At 41.7% G+C, this 17,747-nt stretch overlaps 1 protein-coding gene across 4 annotated transcripts in view; it reads left to right on the plus strand.

Moving 5' to 3' along the window:
* The window catches only part of LOC105470267 (3-hydroxyacyl-CoA dehydratase 2), a 96,557-nt gene that overhangs the window by 68,655 nt on the left and 10,155 nt on the right, over window positions 1-17,747 (plus strand). For all 4 annotated transcript variants that reach the window (XM_011722074.2, XM_071092342.1, XM_024789272.2 and 1 more), the window contains one exon: window positions 16,385-16,506. In XM_011722074.2, coding sequence (XP_011720376.1) covers window positions 16,385-16,506 — 122 coding nt within the window. The remainder of the gene's footprint in view (window positions 1-16,384; window positions 16,507-17,747) is intronic.

Genomic DNA, 17,747 nt, shown 5'->3' on the forward strand with positions numbered 1-17,747 from the left:
TCTTTTGCCAAGGTCATTGCCTTAAGGGAAAGTATGTTCAGAGCCTCAAGTGTAAAAACTAATCAGACTTTTAAATAACTAAAGTTTTTAAAACTTTAGAGTTTTCGAATATGTTGCATGACATTTGTGTAGCACTTTATCATCTGTAGCAGAGGCTATCTGTTGGCGGCAGAGGTCTGTTCCACAGGATTTTAAAAGAACATGGAAGAAACGCATGGTGACTGGAGGGTGCATGCCATCTCACACAAGCAGTCAGTGTGCACCTCAGCTAGAGATTGCCAGACAGATTCAGTATTGTAAAATCTAATTTTTTTAAGAAAAGGCAGAAATCTAGATATTTAAAATGAGAAATCTCCTAATTTTTAAAAACTGGTTCAAATATTTTTAAAGCACTGTACAAGCCCAAACAGAACATCTACGATCAGGGACCATAGGTCACCATTTTGATACTTCTGCTCCAAGAGATGGTGTTCATAGCCTTTTTCCCACCTTTTGAAATTTTTGCAATTATCACACTGTCATAGAACAGAAAGAACCATGACATTTCACAAAATATATTGCCAGTTTCATGTTCTTTTGACATTTCAGCTACCTTTCTGTCAGTGGCCTCCGGAGTGTTGGGTGGGCACAGTGGGAAACTGCATTTGGAGATTTGGGGGCAGACTGTGGGATGAGTAGGCCCCAGCTCTTTCCTTGGGGCCACAGTCACCAATTGCTGAGAATATTGTTCTCTGGGCTGTCATTGCTGGAGTTAAAGGACTATCACTTCATAGAATATTTAGACTAGATTAGATATATGATGAAGGTTGGGATTAAATACGACTTGGGATTAAATATGACTCCATTCTGATGCAGTGTCTGTGTTTGAATTGGGTTGAAGGTAATAGTTGCATGAAAGCTTTCCAGTTAATAACATGCTTTTTGGAGGTGAGCAAATCAAACAGGACTAAGGAAGAATATTGGGAAAGACTAGCAGCTGGTGAGATCCTTAGACATCTCAGAGTTGGTACACGTATGTTAACCTTCAAGTAGAGGGAGATATGGCATCTTTTAAACAATACTTAGGCAACAAAAAGCAAAACAAGAACAACACAAAGCATTTCTTCGTAATGAAGCCTAAGAGGCAGCCATCAGGTTGTATGGAGTCTCAGCAGTGACTAGCATAGATAGTAGGATCTCAATAAATTGAATTTTTCCCTTCATGGAATAATAATGGTAACTGCTAAAATGGCAAGGGCTTTGCTAAGCACTTAATATGTTTTTCTGATGTCTCCAGTTTACAAATGAGGAAGCTGAGGATCAGAGAGGATAAGTAACTTGCCTCAGGACATGCAGCCAGGAAGTCTGGAGATCTGTTTGATTCCAGAGTTGTACTCAATTGGAGTAGAGGCCAGTGGTGGTGAAGCTAGGCTAGTTGGCTAGTTGAGGTACCGACCATCCTTTCTTCATGTTTTCCAGAAAATAGGCTGAACACATAGGAACCATTAAAATTGGACTAATGGGAACATTTTAGCATTCAGATCTGCATCTCTGGCCTTGTCATAAATGCAGAATCAATCATGTATTGCTTGTTGATTGCATGCTTATATATTTTTTCATTGCATGTTCAGAAAAGCTTACTTCGTGACCAAGAGTTGTTTTGATAGGCCAGAACATTTAACTTGGCCATTATTCACATCAAAAAAGTAGTTCTCAGTTATTGGTGTTGTAATGGTAAGAACTTTTTAACGAGTTTCCTTTATCACTGTAGGATTTTCTTTTTAATCTGGTCGGGCGTGGTGGCTCACACCTGTAATCCCAGCTCTTTGGGAGGCTGAGGTGGGAGGATAATGAGGTCAGGAGATCGAGACCATCCTGACTAACATGGTGAAACCCCGTCTCTACTAAAAATACAAAAAATTGGCCAGGCAGGGTGGCAGGTGCCTGTAATCCCAGCTACTCAGGAGGCTGAGGCAGGAGAATGACATGAACCTGGGACGTGGAGCTTGCAGTGAGCCGAGATCGCACCACTGCACTCCAGCCTGGGTGACAGAGAGAGACTCCATCTCAATAAAAAAAAAAAAAAAATCTATGTTGCACATTAGTCTCTCCTTTAAAGGGGAAGAAATATTAATATTTTTATAACTCACATTTAGGAATAGTATTTTGTTTAGCAGCCACTTTATCGTGGATTTTTAATAAATTATAAAGGGCACTTTATACATAAAATTGTTGTGTCAAAAGACTAATACTAGACCCAGCGCAGTGGCTCATGGCTGTAATCCCAGCACTCTGGGAAGCCGAGGAGGGTGGATCACTTGAGGTCGGGAATTCAAGACCAGCCTGGGCAACATGGTGAAACCCCGTCTCCACCAAAAAATACAAAAATTAGCCGGGCGTGGTGGCGCATGCCTGTAGTCCCCAGCTACTCCAGAGACTGAGGCAGGATAATCACTTGAACTGGAGAGGCGGAGGTTACAGTGAGCTGACACTGTGCCACTGCACTCCAGCCTGGGAGACAGAGCAAGACTCTTGTCTCGAAAAAATAAAAAGATTTAAAAACCCTACATACTCATTCAGATACCTTTTTTTAAAAAAAAAAAACCACCATGTTTGTATCTATTACTATTGTGTTTCAGTATCAAGGATGAAATTCCTTTTAGATAAATAACCAAATGACTAACATTTTTGTTCAAAAAAGCTTAATCAAGGTAAAGGACCAAGATTGTTGTCAGAACTGTCCTGTTCTCCAGCCCAAGCCCTCAGCTGTCGGACCAACTGGCACTGCAGCCCCTTAGGAGCTGCCCTCCCACCCAAGGCTGTTCCAGCCGAGTCAGAGCACATTTGCTGAGACTACAGATGGGTTGCCGTCTATTATTTCTTCATTCCTGTTCATTCAACAAATATTTATTTGGTATCTTCTGTGCCCTAGGTATTGTGCTAAGCACTAAGTAAGACACATGAGAAAAGGAGGGATGCAATTGCTGCCCTCACAGGGCTTCCAGCCTAGTATGAGTCAAGCAGAATCCAGCAGACAGCAAACACCATATAGTGGGATAACTGCTAAGGCAGAGGGATGACAGTGCTGTGACCACTGGGTCATTTCTCAGTTGCCCAGTTGAGGGCTGAGTAGGCTGTTCTGGTTCCTCAGGAGCTGTTCTAGTCTCCCAGGCCCCGTGGTTCCCCTCAGGGAGTGGTCTGCAAGTTAACACATTAAAGCACTTAGAACAGTGCCTGGTGCTTAGTAGGTAAATCTTAGCTACCTACTGGGTATAATGTAACCTAATCTTTCCCCAAAAATTTAATGACAAATTTCTGTATAACTGTTTTGAATTCTGTGTCCTGAGGTTTCTTTTTTTTTTTTTTTTTTTTTTTTTTTTTTTGAGACGGAGTCTCGCTCTCTCGCCCAGGCTGGAGTGCAGTGGCCGGATCTCAGCTCATTGCAAGCTCCGCCTCCCGGGTTTACGCCATTCTCCTGCCTCAGCCTCCCCAGTAGCTGGGACTACAGGCGCCCGTCACCTCGCCCGGCTAGTTTTTTGTATTTTTTAGTAGAGACGGAGTTTCACCGGGTTAGCCAGGATGGTCTCGATCTCCTGACCTTGTGATCCGCCCGTCTCGGCCTCCCAAAGTGCTGGGATTACAGGCTTGAGCCACCGCGCCCGGCCATCCTGAGGTTTCTAACAGAGATATAATTGGCTTTTCACACAGAGCTGAGTATGTTCTTTATACATACTAAAATAATTTCACAGTTAGCTGGTGAAAATTTATGCATAATTACTTTTATCATTCTTAAGGAATAATTAGCCCTGCTAATGGGAACTATCATTATCTTAATCATCATTATTATCCCAATCTAAAGCATTTATTAAGAATTTTATTTTGCCTTATAACTAAGCTAGCCCTTCTTCAAAGCAAGTTTGTGACCTTGCCTTTGGTGTGTTTACACTCTAAGACAATACTGATGCGGAGGCAGATTGGGGCCAGTGTTCAATCTGCTGTTCCCTTTCAAGTTACCTTCCATTTGTGCACCCTTGTTGATATGTTTTCTTATAAATGTTATGTCTTTGTGGTTATAAAGCCCACCTCTTCCAGCAGATCCTGAGGTCTCACACCCAAAATAATGTTTAGAAAACCAGATAATAGTTATATTTCCTTCTTATTGTATCCCCAGAGTGGTTGCTTAGTATTTAGGTGATTTTTAGAAAATAATTTTCTCTGAAGTAATTTCAAACTTAGAGAAAAGTTGCCAGAGCAGTACAAAGAACTCTCATATTCTCTTCACTCAGATTCCCCAATTATTGGCATTTTACTTCATTTGTTTTGTTTCCTACTCTCTCTGTATTTTTTGGTTTTTTGAGACGAGGTCTCACTCTAGTGCCCCAGGCTGGAGTGCAGTGGCGCAATCTTGGCTCACTGCAACCTCCGCCTCCTGGGCTCAAGCGATTCTCCCACCTCAGCTTCCTGAGTTGCTGGGACTACAGGCGCTTGCCACCAAGCTCGGCTAATTTTTGTATTTTTTGTAGTGACAGGGTTTCGCCATGTTGCCCACGCTGGTCTTGAACTGCTGGCCTCAACCAATCTGCCCGCCTCAGCTTCCCAAAGTGATGGGATTACAGGCATGAGCCACCATATTAAGCCTCTCTGTGTTTTTATATGCATTATCATTTGTTTTTTCTGAACTTTGAGAGCAACCTGTGTGTAACATCCTATCACCCATGAGTACTTGAGTATGTGTTCTAGACACTCCTATATCACCCACATAGAACTCTCCAAATCGGGAAATCAGCCTTGATACAACACTACTGTCTAATCCAGTATGCTCCATTCAAATTCCACTAACTGTCCAAACAATGTCTTTTTTCTGCATTCCAGAATGGAGAAAATATTTAATCAGTATCTTCTGTGTTCCAGGTCTTGTGCTGAGCACTGGGATTCATGGGAGGAGACACATGGTTGCTGTGGTATTCCTGCCACATCCGTGTGTTGTTTCTTTGTCAGGTCTCTTCAGACTCCTTCAGTCTGGACGATCTCCTCAGCCTTGCCCTGTCCCTCATGACCTTGTGTCAGTTTTAAAGAGTACAGGCTGTAAGTTCTCAGCCTAGGTCCATCCAGCATTCCCTCATAACCAATTCAAGCCACGCTTGCTCTTCTCGGGAGGCACGCCATGACTACCCTTCCCACCCCTGGTGACATTGACCTCTGTCACCTGCTCCTGTTAGTATCTGCCGGGTTTCTCCACTTCTAGTTCACCTTCTTTTTATTAATGAATATTTTGTGGGAATGACTCCTGCCTATGTCAGCCACCTCTATGATGGTTATCAAATGGCCACTGTCTATTTCTGTTATTTCTTTTATACATAGGGGTTGGCATTCTATAAGAAATAGCTTTCCCTTTCTCCCATTTATTTATTTTATTTATATCTGTTTGGACTCATGAATTCCTGTATAATTCAATGGATTATAGTCTATTATTTATTTTGATGCTAAAACTATCTAGATTTGGCCAGTGGGAGTTCTTCCTCCTGGTCCTCTTGACTTACTTCCATCATCCATTGAGTATTTCCTTATGATCTGGCACAAAAAGATTTCCAGACTCATCTTGTACTACCCCAGCCCCAGCCCTGGAATCAGCCATTTTGCCAAAGAGCCCTGCCTGGTTCCTTTTAGTAGAGGATGGTAACTTAGGATCCAGGATCTGGGTAGATGAGGTGCTCACTGCTACTGAGATGTCATTGCTTCTAGACCCTCTCAGTAGAGAAAACTTGGGTACATATACATATACATACATATACACACACACACGTACACACATATATACTCACACACATTTACATCTAAAAGTATTTATATAGCTGTGTATGTGTATAAATCATGGATTAATAGTGATCCGTCCAACCACAGTCTAATACCTCAGTGTTCTTTCTGGCATTTTCCCTTCCATGTTTGTTAGTAACCTCCTCCAACAGCAAGAAGCCAATTTTTCTTAATATATTGATTTTTTTGCTCAGTTTGCTTGTTTGCTCCATGTGACTGGTTTTCCAGCTGCACTGGCTATCTCTTCCACCTGTCACCTCTGTCTCTCCTTCACCACTCCCATCCTCAACTGCCAGGCCTCTGGTTCATACCTGTGTTAGCCCACCACCTTCCCTCACCTCTCCATGTCCTCACCACCTTGAGTTTTCAGCCATGATACTGTGTCTTCCACATGGGGAAGGGAAAGAGGTGATCTCAGGTGAATCTTATCCAAAGACATATTTGAGATGATTGGGCTGATCTGTGGAAAACCAGAAGCTTGCCTAGTGAAGTATTTCATTCTTCCTTTTTTCCTGTTTTCTTTTTTTAATTTTGGTATTTATGAGTTTCTTTTCATTTTGAATTGAAATCGTATTTTGTATTTCAATTTCTGCTTAGCAGAGATAGAAAAGAGGAACAAGCTTTCGAGATAAATTTTTAGGGGTCTTGACAATAAGTTAAATCCAGAAATAAACAGGGCTCGTCTTAGTCCATTGGTGCTGCTATTAAGGAACACCTGAGGCTGAATGATTTAAAAAGATAAGAGGTCTATTTGGCTCATGGTTCTGCAGGCTGTATAGGAAGCATGGTGCCAGCAGCTGCATCTGGTGAGAGCCTCATGCTGCTTCCACTCGTGGGGGAAGGTGAAAGGATCCAGCCTGTGCAGAGGTCACATGAAGAGAGAGGAGCCAGGGGATAGTGAGGGCTCTTCACCAGTGGTACAGAAACTAACAGTGAGAACTCACTCACCCTCTCCCCAAGTCCCACCCCCAGCATTGGGGATCAGATTTCAACATGAGGTTTGGAGGGTCAAACATCCTAACCATAGGTGGACTGAAACAAAAAAGAAATGATTGTTAGCAAAACAAGACTCAGGGAAGAAGATTCACATTAACTTTAGGTAATTCACTAGTGTTTGTTTCAAGTTCTTATGTTGTATTTTAACTTGGGTCATTGATGTACAACTAGAAGTCATTTCATGGACATATTAAAGATACCTCTGGGTGCTAGTGACCTGTAGTTTTTTATGCTTTACTCAGTCTTCTCGGTGAACCTCTTCCCCTCAGTCCCTGAAGTTCAAATCATATTCTCTATTCCCTTTTCAGAGGTAGGCAACATTTGTTGGAGAACTAATGTCTTTATTGACACTAAGTAAATACCACATTTACCTTATCTGTTCTCTAGGCTCTTGCATAGGGTTCCTTCCAAAAGTTACTGATTTTGAAAGATAGTTGTTACCCCATAACAACGCGTGTGTGCGTGCGCGCGTCCGTGCACACATGCATGTGAGACCCCCAAGCCCAAGAAGACAAGCCAGAGCTGCTCAGGTTTAGGAGACATACCTTGGGTTCAAATTCTGTAAACCTCACTTTACTCATCTGTAAAATGGGGATTCAGTGAGGTAATATATGTTAAAAAGTGCTTGGCATATAGTAAGAGCTCAGTAACAATTAGGTATAATTTTTGCTGCTGTCACCATAAATATTAAAAAGAGACGCTAAAAAAATTTAATGGGCAAAGGATTTGAATAGATATTTTTCCAAAGAAGATATAAAACAGCCAATAAGCACATGAAAAGATGCTCAACATCACTAGTCATTAGGGACGTGCAAATCAAAACTACCATGAGATAACACTTTACACTCATTAGGACAGCTATTATTTTAAAAAACCAAAAAAAAAAAAAAAATACAGCAAATAAGCAGTGGAGAAATTGGAACTCTTGTTGCGCACTGTTGGTAGGATTGTAATGTAAAATGGTACAGCCACTGTGGACAACAGTTTGGCAGTTTCTCAAAAAGTTAAACATAAAATTACCATACGATCCAATAACTCCACTACTAAGAATATACCCAAAAGAACTGAAAGCAAGTACTTGAACTTATACACCAATGTTCATAGCAGCATATTCATAACTGCCAAAAAGGTAGGAACAGCCCGAATGTCCATCAACAAATGATAAACAAAATGTAGTATATATATACAATGACATTTTTCAGACAAAAAAAGGAAGGAAATTTTAATACATAGATGAACCAGACATAGAAATACACATGCTGGGCCAGGCACAGTGGCTCACACTTGTAATCCCAGCACTTTGGGAGGCCGAGGTGGGCAGATCACATGAGGTCAGGAGTTCAAGAGCAGCCTGGCCAACATGACAAAACTCTGTCTCCACTAAAAATATAAAAATTAGCTGGGCGTGTTGGTGGGTGGCTATAATCCCAGCTACTCAGGAGGCTGAGGCACGAGAATCATTTGAACCCGGGAGGTGGAGCCGAGATTGGAACACTGCACTCCTGCCTGGGCAACAGAGCAAAACTCCATCCTAAAAAAATAAAGGCACATACTGTATTATTCCACTTATATGAGGTACCTGGAATAAACAAATTCTTAGAGATAGAAAATAGAATAGTGGTTACCTGTGGGCGGTGAGGGGAGGATGTGGAGTGATTGTTTAATGGGTGCAGAGTTTCTATTTGGGATGATGAAATCCTTCTGGAAATGGATAGTGGTAATGGTTGCACAATATGGTGAATGTACTTAATTCCAATGAATTATACACTTAAAATTGTTAAATGGTAAATTTTATTTTATATTATCCACACACACAAGAAATTACTGAGATTTTAAAATGACAATAACATGAAAAACCTGCCTATACATGTTCTTACAAGGTTGCTTTTTCCCCCTATAGTGTCCATTGGTGATAGACGTTGACTCCCTTCTCCCCACCTCCCCACACAGTCTGTCAAAGAAATGTTGCAGGGTGACATTTGTATGCTAAAGAAGTCACAGGGGCCAGGCCAGATGGCTCACCTGTAATCCCAGCACTTTGGGAGGCCAAGGCGGGCAGATTATGAGGTCAGGAGATCGAGACCATCCTGGCTAAGACGGTGAAATCCCATCTCTACTAAAAATACAAAAAAATTAGCTGGGCATGGTGGCGGGCGCCTGTAGTCCCAGCTACTCAGGAGGCTAAGGTAGGAGAATGGCGTGAACCCTGGAGGCAGAGCTTGCAGTGAATGGAGATTGCGCCACTGCAGTCCAGCCTGGGTGACAGAACAAGACTCTTATCTCAAAAAAAAAAAAAAAAAAAGAAGTCGAAGGTTGGAGGGGTTAAATGAATCTATAATTGAGGTTGGCCTGTAGGCCAAATCTAGCCTGTGATTTATAATAGTTTTTATTTTTTTTGTTGGTTGGTGGGTTTTGTTTTTGTTTTTGTTTTTTTTTTTTTTAGACAGAGTCTCGCTTTGTTGCCAGGTTGGAGTGCAGTGGCACCATCCCCGCTTACCACAACCTCCGTTTCCCGGGTTCAAGCAATCCTCATGCCTCAGCCTCCAGAGTAGCTGGGATAACAGACACATGCCACTATCGCTGGGCTAATTTATGTATTTTTTGTAGAGACGGGGTTTCACCATGTTGGCCAGGCTGATCTCGAACTCCTGACGTCAGGTGATCCACCGACCTCGGCCTCCCAAAGTGCTGGGATTACAGGCGTGAGCCACCGCGCCCGGCCTGTTTTGTTTTTTAGAAACGGTGTCTTGCTCTGTTGCCCAGGCTGGAGTGCAATGGTGTGATCACAGCTCACTGCAGCCTTAACTTTCTAGACCCAGGTGATTCTGAGTAGCTGGGACTATAGGCACACGCCACCATGCCCAGCTAATAGTTTTTGCATTTTTTAAAGGGTTTAAAAAACAGTGATGAATATATTACAACAGCCACATGTGGTACAAACCCTCCCTAAATTATTTACTGACTAGCCTTGTACAGAAGAAGTTTGCCAACACCTAGTCTAGAGCATTGCTATGGACTGAATTGTGTCTCCTCCCACAAAAAATTCATATCTTGAAACCCTAACCCCCAGTGCAATGGTATTTGACAATGGGACCTTTGGGAAATAAGTTTAGATGAGATCATGAGGAGGTGGAGCCCTCATGATGGGATTAGCACCCTTATGAAAAAAGATACTATGTGAGGACACATCTAGAAGGTGGCCGACCGCAAGTCAGGAAAAGAGCCCTCACCAGAAACCAACCATGCTGCCATCCTGATCTCAGACTTCCAACCTCCATAACTGTGAGAAAATACTTTTCTCTTGTTTAAGCCCCCCAGTCTATGGTATTCTGTTATGGCAGCCTGAGCAGACTAAGACAAACGTACGGTTTTTCCAAAAGCAAACCCTAGTCCTACCCTCTTAGATCTTACCAAATCTCTTCACAAATGAAAGGGGTTTTAAGAAGAGGAAAGAATGCTTGCCATAAAGCTTGGTTAGAGAATTTCTTTGAAATAACCAGCACAGTAAGCAGCGGGTTCCCAAATGCTAAGAAGAATAGGGTTTCTACAATAGTGGTTTTCTTATGTGGCACCATCTGTTTTTCTTTGACTGTAATAAAAATGACAGCTTTTCATGTACTGATACTCCCTGTGCCTTTTAAAGTCAAACATATGATGCTATTTGTGTGTAAAGGTTTTTCTCTTGCACCCATTTGTTTCTCCAGCTTGAATTTCTATGTAAACTCCCTTGGCTAAATTACACAAGCCGCCTACACCCAGCCGCCTCCTCCCTCGCTTTAGAGCAGGGGGTGGAAACCTTCCGTCTGCAGCGTGGAGTATCCAATACACAGCTCACTATGCCAGGCAAAGGAAGATTCCCTAACAGGAAGGGCTTCATGGTACCCACTCCCCGATTTGTGCCCATCTTTCTGAACATGCAACTTCGAAACATGGCTTTATGGCATTTTTGGCAACCTATCCTAAACCTGGCTTTTGTCTCCCTCTTCTTAGAAATCCTTGGTAAATCTTCATCATCTCCCTTCTCCCTCTTTGCTCTAAATGTCCCTTTTCTCTTAAAAGGCAATAATATGTATTAAAGAAAACTCCTTTTTTTTTCCTTTTTTAAGAGAGGGGGTCTCACTATGTTGCACAGACTGGTCTCGAACTCCTGGGCTCAAGCTATCCTCTCATCTCAACCTCCCAGATATTTTTTTATTAAATAACTTTACAGAAGTATTATTTACAAAATTCAGCCATGTTAAGTGTGTAATTAAATGGTTTTTAGTAAATGTACCAAGCTGTGCAACCGTCACCATAATCTAACTTTAGAACATTTCCATCACCCCAATATGATCCCTCATACCCTTTTAAAAATTTTTTTTTATTTTTTAAAAATTTTGTGGGTACATAGTAGGTGTCTGTATTTATGGGGTGCATGAGATGTTTTGATATAGGGATGCAATGTGAAATAAGCACATCATGGAGACCTTATGCCCTTTTATAATTAGTTCCCACTCCCAGCCCCTGGCAACCACTAATCTACTTTCTGTCTCTAGATTTGCCTTTTCTGAATATTTCATATAAATGGAATCATATAATGTATGATGATTTGCATTTGGCTTCTTTCAGCATAATGTTTTAGAGGTTTGTCTATGTTGTAGCATGTGTCAATATTTCTTCCCTTTACGTTGCTGAATAGTATTCCAGTGTACAGGTATATCTATCAGATGTCATTTATCCATTCACCAGTTGATGGATATTTGGGTTGTTTTCACTTTTCAATTATGACTAATACTCTACGAACATTTGCATTAAAATCTTTAAGCAGACTTATTAAACCTCCTTTTTTCTTATTTTAAGAGACAGGGTCTTGCTCGTCACCCAGGCTGGAGTTGAGTGGCACCATCATAGCTCACTTTAACTTCAAATTCCTGGGCTCAAGCAATCCTTCCACCTCACCTCCCAAGTAGGTAGGACCACAGGTGTGCACCACCACCCTGGCTACTTTTTAATTTTATTGTAGAAACGGAGTCTCACTATGCTGTCCAGGCTGATCTCAGCTCCTGGCCTCAAGTGATCCTCCTGCCTCAGCCTCCCAAAGCACTGGGATTATAGGCATGAGCCCCTCAGCCATAAACCTCTTATTCTTGATAATTAATAAAATCATATGTTTATATGTTTCTAGTTATAAATTCAAAAAGCAGCTGAGTAGAACTTCTTATAATCCAAATCCTTTGCCCCTCAGAAAACCCCTCCTAAGCTAAATTAGCTTTTCTTACTCCTGTGAGGCTATTGATGACTCACTGGCACTTAATAGAAAGGAGGCTCCCCACTTACTATAAAAATGTTCCCAATTGTTGCTTTCAAAATAGAAAAGTGGCCAGGTATAGTGGCTTACACTTGTAATCTCAGCATCTTGGGAGGACGAGGAGGGAGTATCACTTGAGTCTAGGAGTTCAAGACCAGCCTGGGCAACACAGTGAAACCCCATTTCTACAAAAAAATAAGAAAAAAATTAGCTGGGTGTGGTGGCACGCACTTGTAGTCCCAGCTACTCTTGAGACTGAGGCGGGGGGATCAGTCCCAAGGAGGCTGTCCTGGGAGGTTGAAAGTTGAAGCTATGGTGGGCTGTGATTGTGCTGCTGCCTTTCAGCCTGGGTAACAGAACAAGACCCAGTCTCAAAAAAAGAAAGAAAAAATAATGGGGAGGAAAAGAAAAATATAAGTTATCATCCGATTTAAGGGGCATTGATTCCACACATCCCTGTGTCCAGACCTGTGTCGGGACTGAGGAAGCCAAATGATGAGACCTGGGCCCTTGAAGACCTTGCCATCAAGCAGGGAATAATAGCCAGAGAACTGTTCACATTTCACATGCTCAGCAGTCAGTAATGATGACAAGAGAGCTTGTCAGTTATTCTCTCCTCTCTGGCCTTTTGGATGAAAGAAAAATTATTTTTAAGAAACATCAAAACTTCTACCCATTTTTTTCACCAACTAGAAAAATTTCAGCTCATGCAAGGAAGTCAGTATTAGCCAGCGTTTCACGCCTTGCCTGTGGAGGGATCATGGGCACACACCTTTCCAAAGAACAGCAGCAGCCCTGGCCGCCCCAGGCCAGCTCAGCCCCCTGTCCTTGGTAGGACCTTCCTGGGCAGTCTTGGTTGGGATGTGTCCAGGGCCTACAAGCACACGACTTTTTTGCGGTGGCCTATGTGATTAGTCACTTGGTTTGTTACTCAGTTTTTCTTAGGTTGAACCCAGCATTTTACTCCCTGCCAGTTTTACTAGTCTCGTGTCCATCTGCCTCTTGCTTATGGTATCCTTTTACATATTTTAAAGTACTTACCCTCTCTTTGTATCCTTTTACATATTTTAAAGTACTTACCCTCTCTTTCCGTTTCCAAAGTCAGCTCTGCTAGTTGAGGAGTTCTTCTAGCAGACTCTGTTCCCTAAGTGGGGTCTCATCTATTTACAGTGTAGTACTTGGGATAAGACTGTTAACGTAGCTGAATCCTGGAGTGTTGTTTGTTTGAATAGCCATTTCACACCCTGTTGGCTCCTGTGAGGCTTATGGTTCACCAAAGACTCCAGATCTCTTGATTTCATAAGGTGGGTCTTCTCCATTCTGATTTGGAGTCATTTTGTTGTTGCTAAGTCATGTAATTACATTTAGACTTATTAAATTTATGTTACTGAGGGCTGTTTGGAAGGTTTTTTCATTTATTTTTTATTGTGGTAAAATACATATAACATTTACCATTTTACCACTTTTAAGTGTATAGTTCAGTTGCAGAAATACTTTCCCATTGTTGTACAACCATCATCACCATCCATCTCCAGAACCTTTTTAATCCTCCCAAACTGGAACTCCATACCAATTAAACAATAATTCTCTATTTCCCATCTTCCCAACTGCTGGCAACCTTCTGTCTCTACTTTTTGTCTCTGCCTCACCCTAGGTACCACATATGAGTAGAATCACACAGTATTCACCTTTTTGTGACTGGCTTATTTTACTTAGCATGATGTCTTCAGGGTTCATCCATGTTGCAGCATGTGTAAGAATTTCCTCCCTTTTAAGGCTGAATAATACTCCACTGTATGTATATAATAATACTCCATTGTATGTATAGACCACATCTTGCTTATCCATCCATCAGTACACACCTGGGTTTCTTTGCCTTTTGACTGTTGTGAATAATGCTGCTATAAACATGAGTGTACAAATATCTCTTCAAGTCTCATTGATCATACTGGTTTTAACTGCCCGTTTTGTGTTATTGGTTTATAATTATCTATAAATCACATAATGTCAATCTCTTTATCCAAATCCCTTCTTGATAACAATGTTACATTTCCTATTGATTGGAAGATATCATTTTGCACAAAATGGTCATTTCCTGCATCCCTAGTATTTTAAAAAAGACTTATGCCATCGTCTTCACAGCTAGACTCTGGGAACAGACTGCTTTCATACTTAGTCTGAGTTTGTCATAGTTATTTTGGCTAAGATCTAACTTGGGGATGGATGGGAGGTGAATAATAACCAACCTCTAGGCTGGGTCAAAGCAGGAGGTTTGGGGGGGTTTCAAGTTTTGTTTGTTTGTTTTTGCCTATTTGAAGGTCACTAAGACTACACAGAAACTATCAGGCACCCTAAAGAAGGCAACTGAGTCTCGGAGTAACCCAATTAGGACTGAATTCATTTACTCCGCAATTATTTATTGAGCTCTTACTTGTGAAAAGCACAGTGTTTTTGGAAAACAGAAGATGAATAAAACACGTTCCCTGCTTTCAAGATGTTTACAGTACAAAATATTAAAGGAACTTCCTATTATAACCCAGAGCTCTTTAGGCAAGGCTTCCACTCATAACTGTAAAAACATATCTCCTTAGGGAGGATTATAAAATACATCAAAAAGCAAAGTGTGCTTTTATATTTATATTATATTTTGTTATAGATGGATTCAAGTAAGGATTTGGAGACAGACTGAAAAATCTCTCCATGAAAGCTTTAGAGGTGTTTGGCTTTTGCTTTACTTTGGCTAATATGAGAGCACCAGGAAAACAGAAAGTACTCTTGCTCTTGACAGTATGAAATTCTTATTATTTTTAGAGAATAGTGACTGCATTTATGAAATTCTTTGTCAGAGCAATTTAGTTAATAGATATGTAAATGACTACTTATTTCATTGTGTAGGTGGATCGCTCCATGTACACTTTCTGAGGAAGAATATAAGTGCTAAAAACTATTAACATTGCAAATGGAAAGAAGCAAAAGTTAAGGCTAGAATGCCATTCCCTCGCTGTATTAAGTATTAGGAATGGGACAGAAAGTCCATCTTGTCAAGATTTGTTCGGTTTATGGGGTGGGATTTCTTATTTATGTCCGACTCTTGGACTGTTTTTTTGTTTTTTTGGATATATGGAAACTAATATGAATTAGGGTGCAAGGGTATTTCTTGTTGATTTTCAAGCACAAAAGTTCATTACAAACCCAGCTGGGAAGGGGTTGGGGGAGGTGCTGAAAGTTAAAGCCACAGCAGTAAATTTTCAATACAAGAGAAAACCTCCTTAAAAATCACCTAGGGGCTCTTTTAAACCTTTATTGTTTTTTTCAGCATAAAAGCAACTTCAGAGGAGGCTGGAGATTTCAAAGCTCTCTGGCTCTAACTGCCTCCTGGGAACAGTGTGGAAGCTTCCCTAATCATAGAGGAGTTAATGCAGGCCTCCTCTGGGGGAAGAAGTCTCTAATGGGAGGAAATAAATGGGCCCTTGCCTTGCAGATGGTCCCCAGCCCTCCCCTCACTGGAATTCTTCTGGCTCTGTGAGCTAGCCTCATCTTCAGTTGTGCTTTTTTTTTTTTTTTTTTTTTTGAGACAGTCTCACTCTGTCACCCAGGCTGTGGTGCAGTGGCGTACTGCAGCCTCCGCCTCCCGGGTTCAAGCAATTCTCCTGCCTGAGCCTCCTGAGTAACTGGGATTACAGGCACATGCCACCACACTTGGCTAATTTTTTGTATTTTTAGTAGAAACAGGGTGTCGCCATGTTGGCCAGGCTGGTCTCAAACTTCTGACCTCATGTGATCCACCCACCTCAGCCTCCCAAAGTGCTGGGATTACAAGCGTGAGCCATTGCACCCAGCCCAGTTGTGCTTTAATCCTTACATTCCCCTTTTCTGAAATTGTCTTGAGTTCGCAGCTGTCACGCAAATCAAGAAAAATTCTTGGTAATGGATCCCAAGCTCTCCACCACTTTGCCCTCCCACCTTCCTTACCTAACTGCTGTTGGCTCCCACTGACATCAGTCCACATTCTCCGCATGAGGCTGGCAAACCTGCAAAACTCCCACCTCTCGTGTTTGTTACCCTGCCCTGCTGCTCTCGCTCCTGGTGACTGAGGCCCTTCGCACTTGGCCCTCATCTCTGGAATGTACACAGCTGTCATCCTAGGCCCCAGCTCCTTTACACACAAGCTCTTTCTGCTGTACAGGGGCCCTGAGGATAGAGACCAGCAGCTGTGCCGACTCACTCCCTGGCTCTGCCGGGTGCTGCACACTGTCTTCATTAACGTTATCTGTGTGGTTTTTTTCTTTTGTTTTCCTCTTCCTTCAGGTACAGAGTGAAGACAGTGTCCTCCTGTTTGTTATTGCCTGGACGATCACAGAAATCATCCGTTACTCCTTTTATACATTCAGTCTGTTAAACCATCTGCCTTACCTCATCAAATGGGCCAGGTAAAAAAGCACATGGAATGAAGGCTCACTTTTGAAATGGTCTGTCATTGCATTTACCTTTTATTGCCTAAATATTGCCTCCAAGTTTCTAAAAATAAAATTGATACAGGGGTTGGGTAGAAATCTTGTCTGTAGATTTCATCAGAATAGGACTCTGTACTTAACTTTGACTAACGGAAATACTGTTTTAAGGTTTTTATATTTTACTTAAATTATTTTAATTGGACTCAGTTCTTTTCAATTAAATTATACAGTATTTTCTTTTTTAAAAAAATTTCATCACTGGCCGGGCGCGGTGGCTCAAGCCTGTAATCCCAGCACTTTGGGAGGCCGAGACGGGCGGATCACGAGGTCAGGAGATCGAGACCATCCTGGCTAACACGGTGAAACCCCGTCTCTACTAAAAAATACAAAAAAAATTAGCCAGGCGCGGTGGTGGGCACCTGTAGTCCCAGCTTCTCGGGAGGCTGAGGCAGGAGAATGGCGTAAACCCGGGAGGTGGAGCTTGCAGTGAGCTGAGATCCGGCCACTGCACTCCAGCCTGGGCGACAGAGCAAGACTCCATCTCAAAAAAAAAAAAAAAAAAAAAAAAAAATTTCATCACCAAGTAGCAATCAATAGAGATTTGCTGTAACATCCCTTTTTTGTCCATATCATCACATTTTACTGATGAGCTTCTGCCATTGTGATGAGTGTTTTTGAACCGAGTCCTATTCTCCTAGTCTCAATTTTGCCAAGAAGCTGTGACTCTTAAATTAATTTTTAGGTAATAACAAGCATTACATGGCAGTTTTAGTGTATCGCTGTTATTTTGCTTTGTTTTTACAAGTAATGATGACTTTGGTAAAAGGCTAGTAGTTCATCTGCTTACCTTAATGAGTCCATGAGACAGTTGTAGGCAGTTTCCTGAGCTGGGAAAGACTTTGAGGGAGAGTGACAAAGCACAAGGATCCAGTTGTCCCTGGAGCTGAAACGTCTTATTTGGTGGAAGGAAAGCAGTGGTTCCTAGACTATTTATGAGTTCAGTAATTAAATTAGGGACATAATCCGATTGTTTCCAACATTTCGAGTATGGGAACTCCTTCGTTATTTTTATTGTTTTTCTCATTTGCAATGAACATTTTTATTAGGAAAGGGGAAGAATGGGAAACAGAGCAGTTACTAACCAACCTGGACAGCCACTGTGAAAGCTGTTTACCCTGATTGTTAGGGAAGTCTGTTGACCAAGCCCTGATTTTACT

This window comes from Macaca nemestrina, chromosome 2 (assembly GCF_043159975.1).
Source record: "Macaca nemestrina isolate mMacNem1 chromosome 2, mMacNem.hap1, whole genome shotgun sequence".
In the NCBI taxonomy this organism is placed as follows: domain Eukaryota; kingdom Metazoa; phylum Chordata; class Mammalia; order Primates; family Cercopithecidae; genus Macaca; species Macaca nemestrina.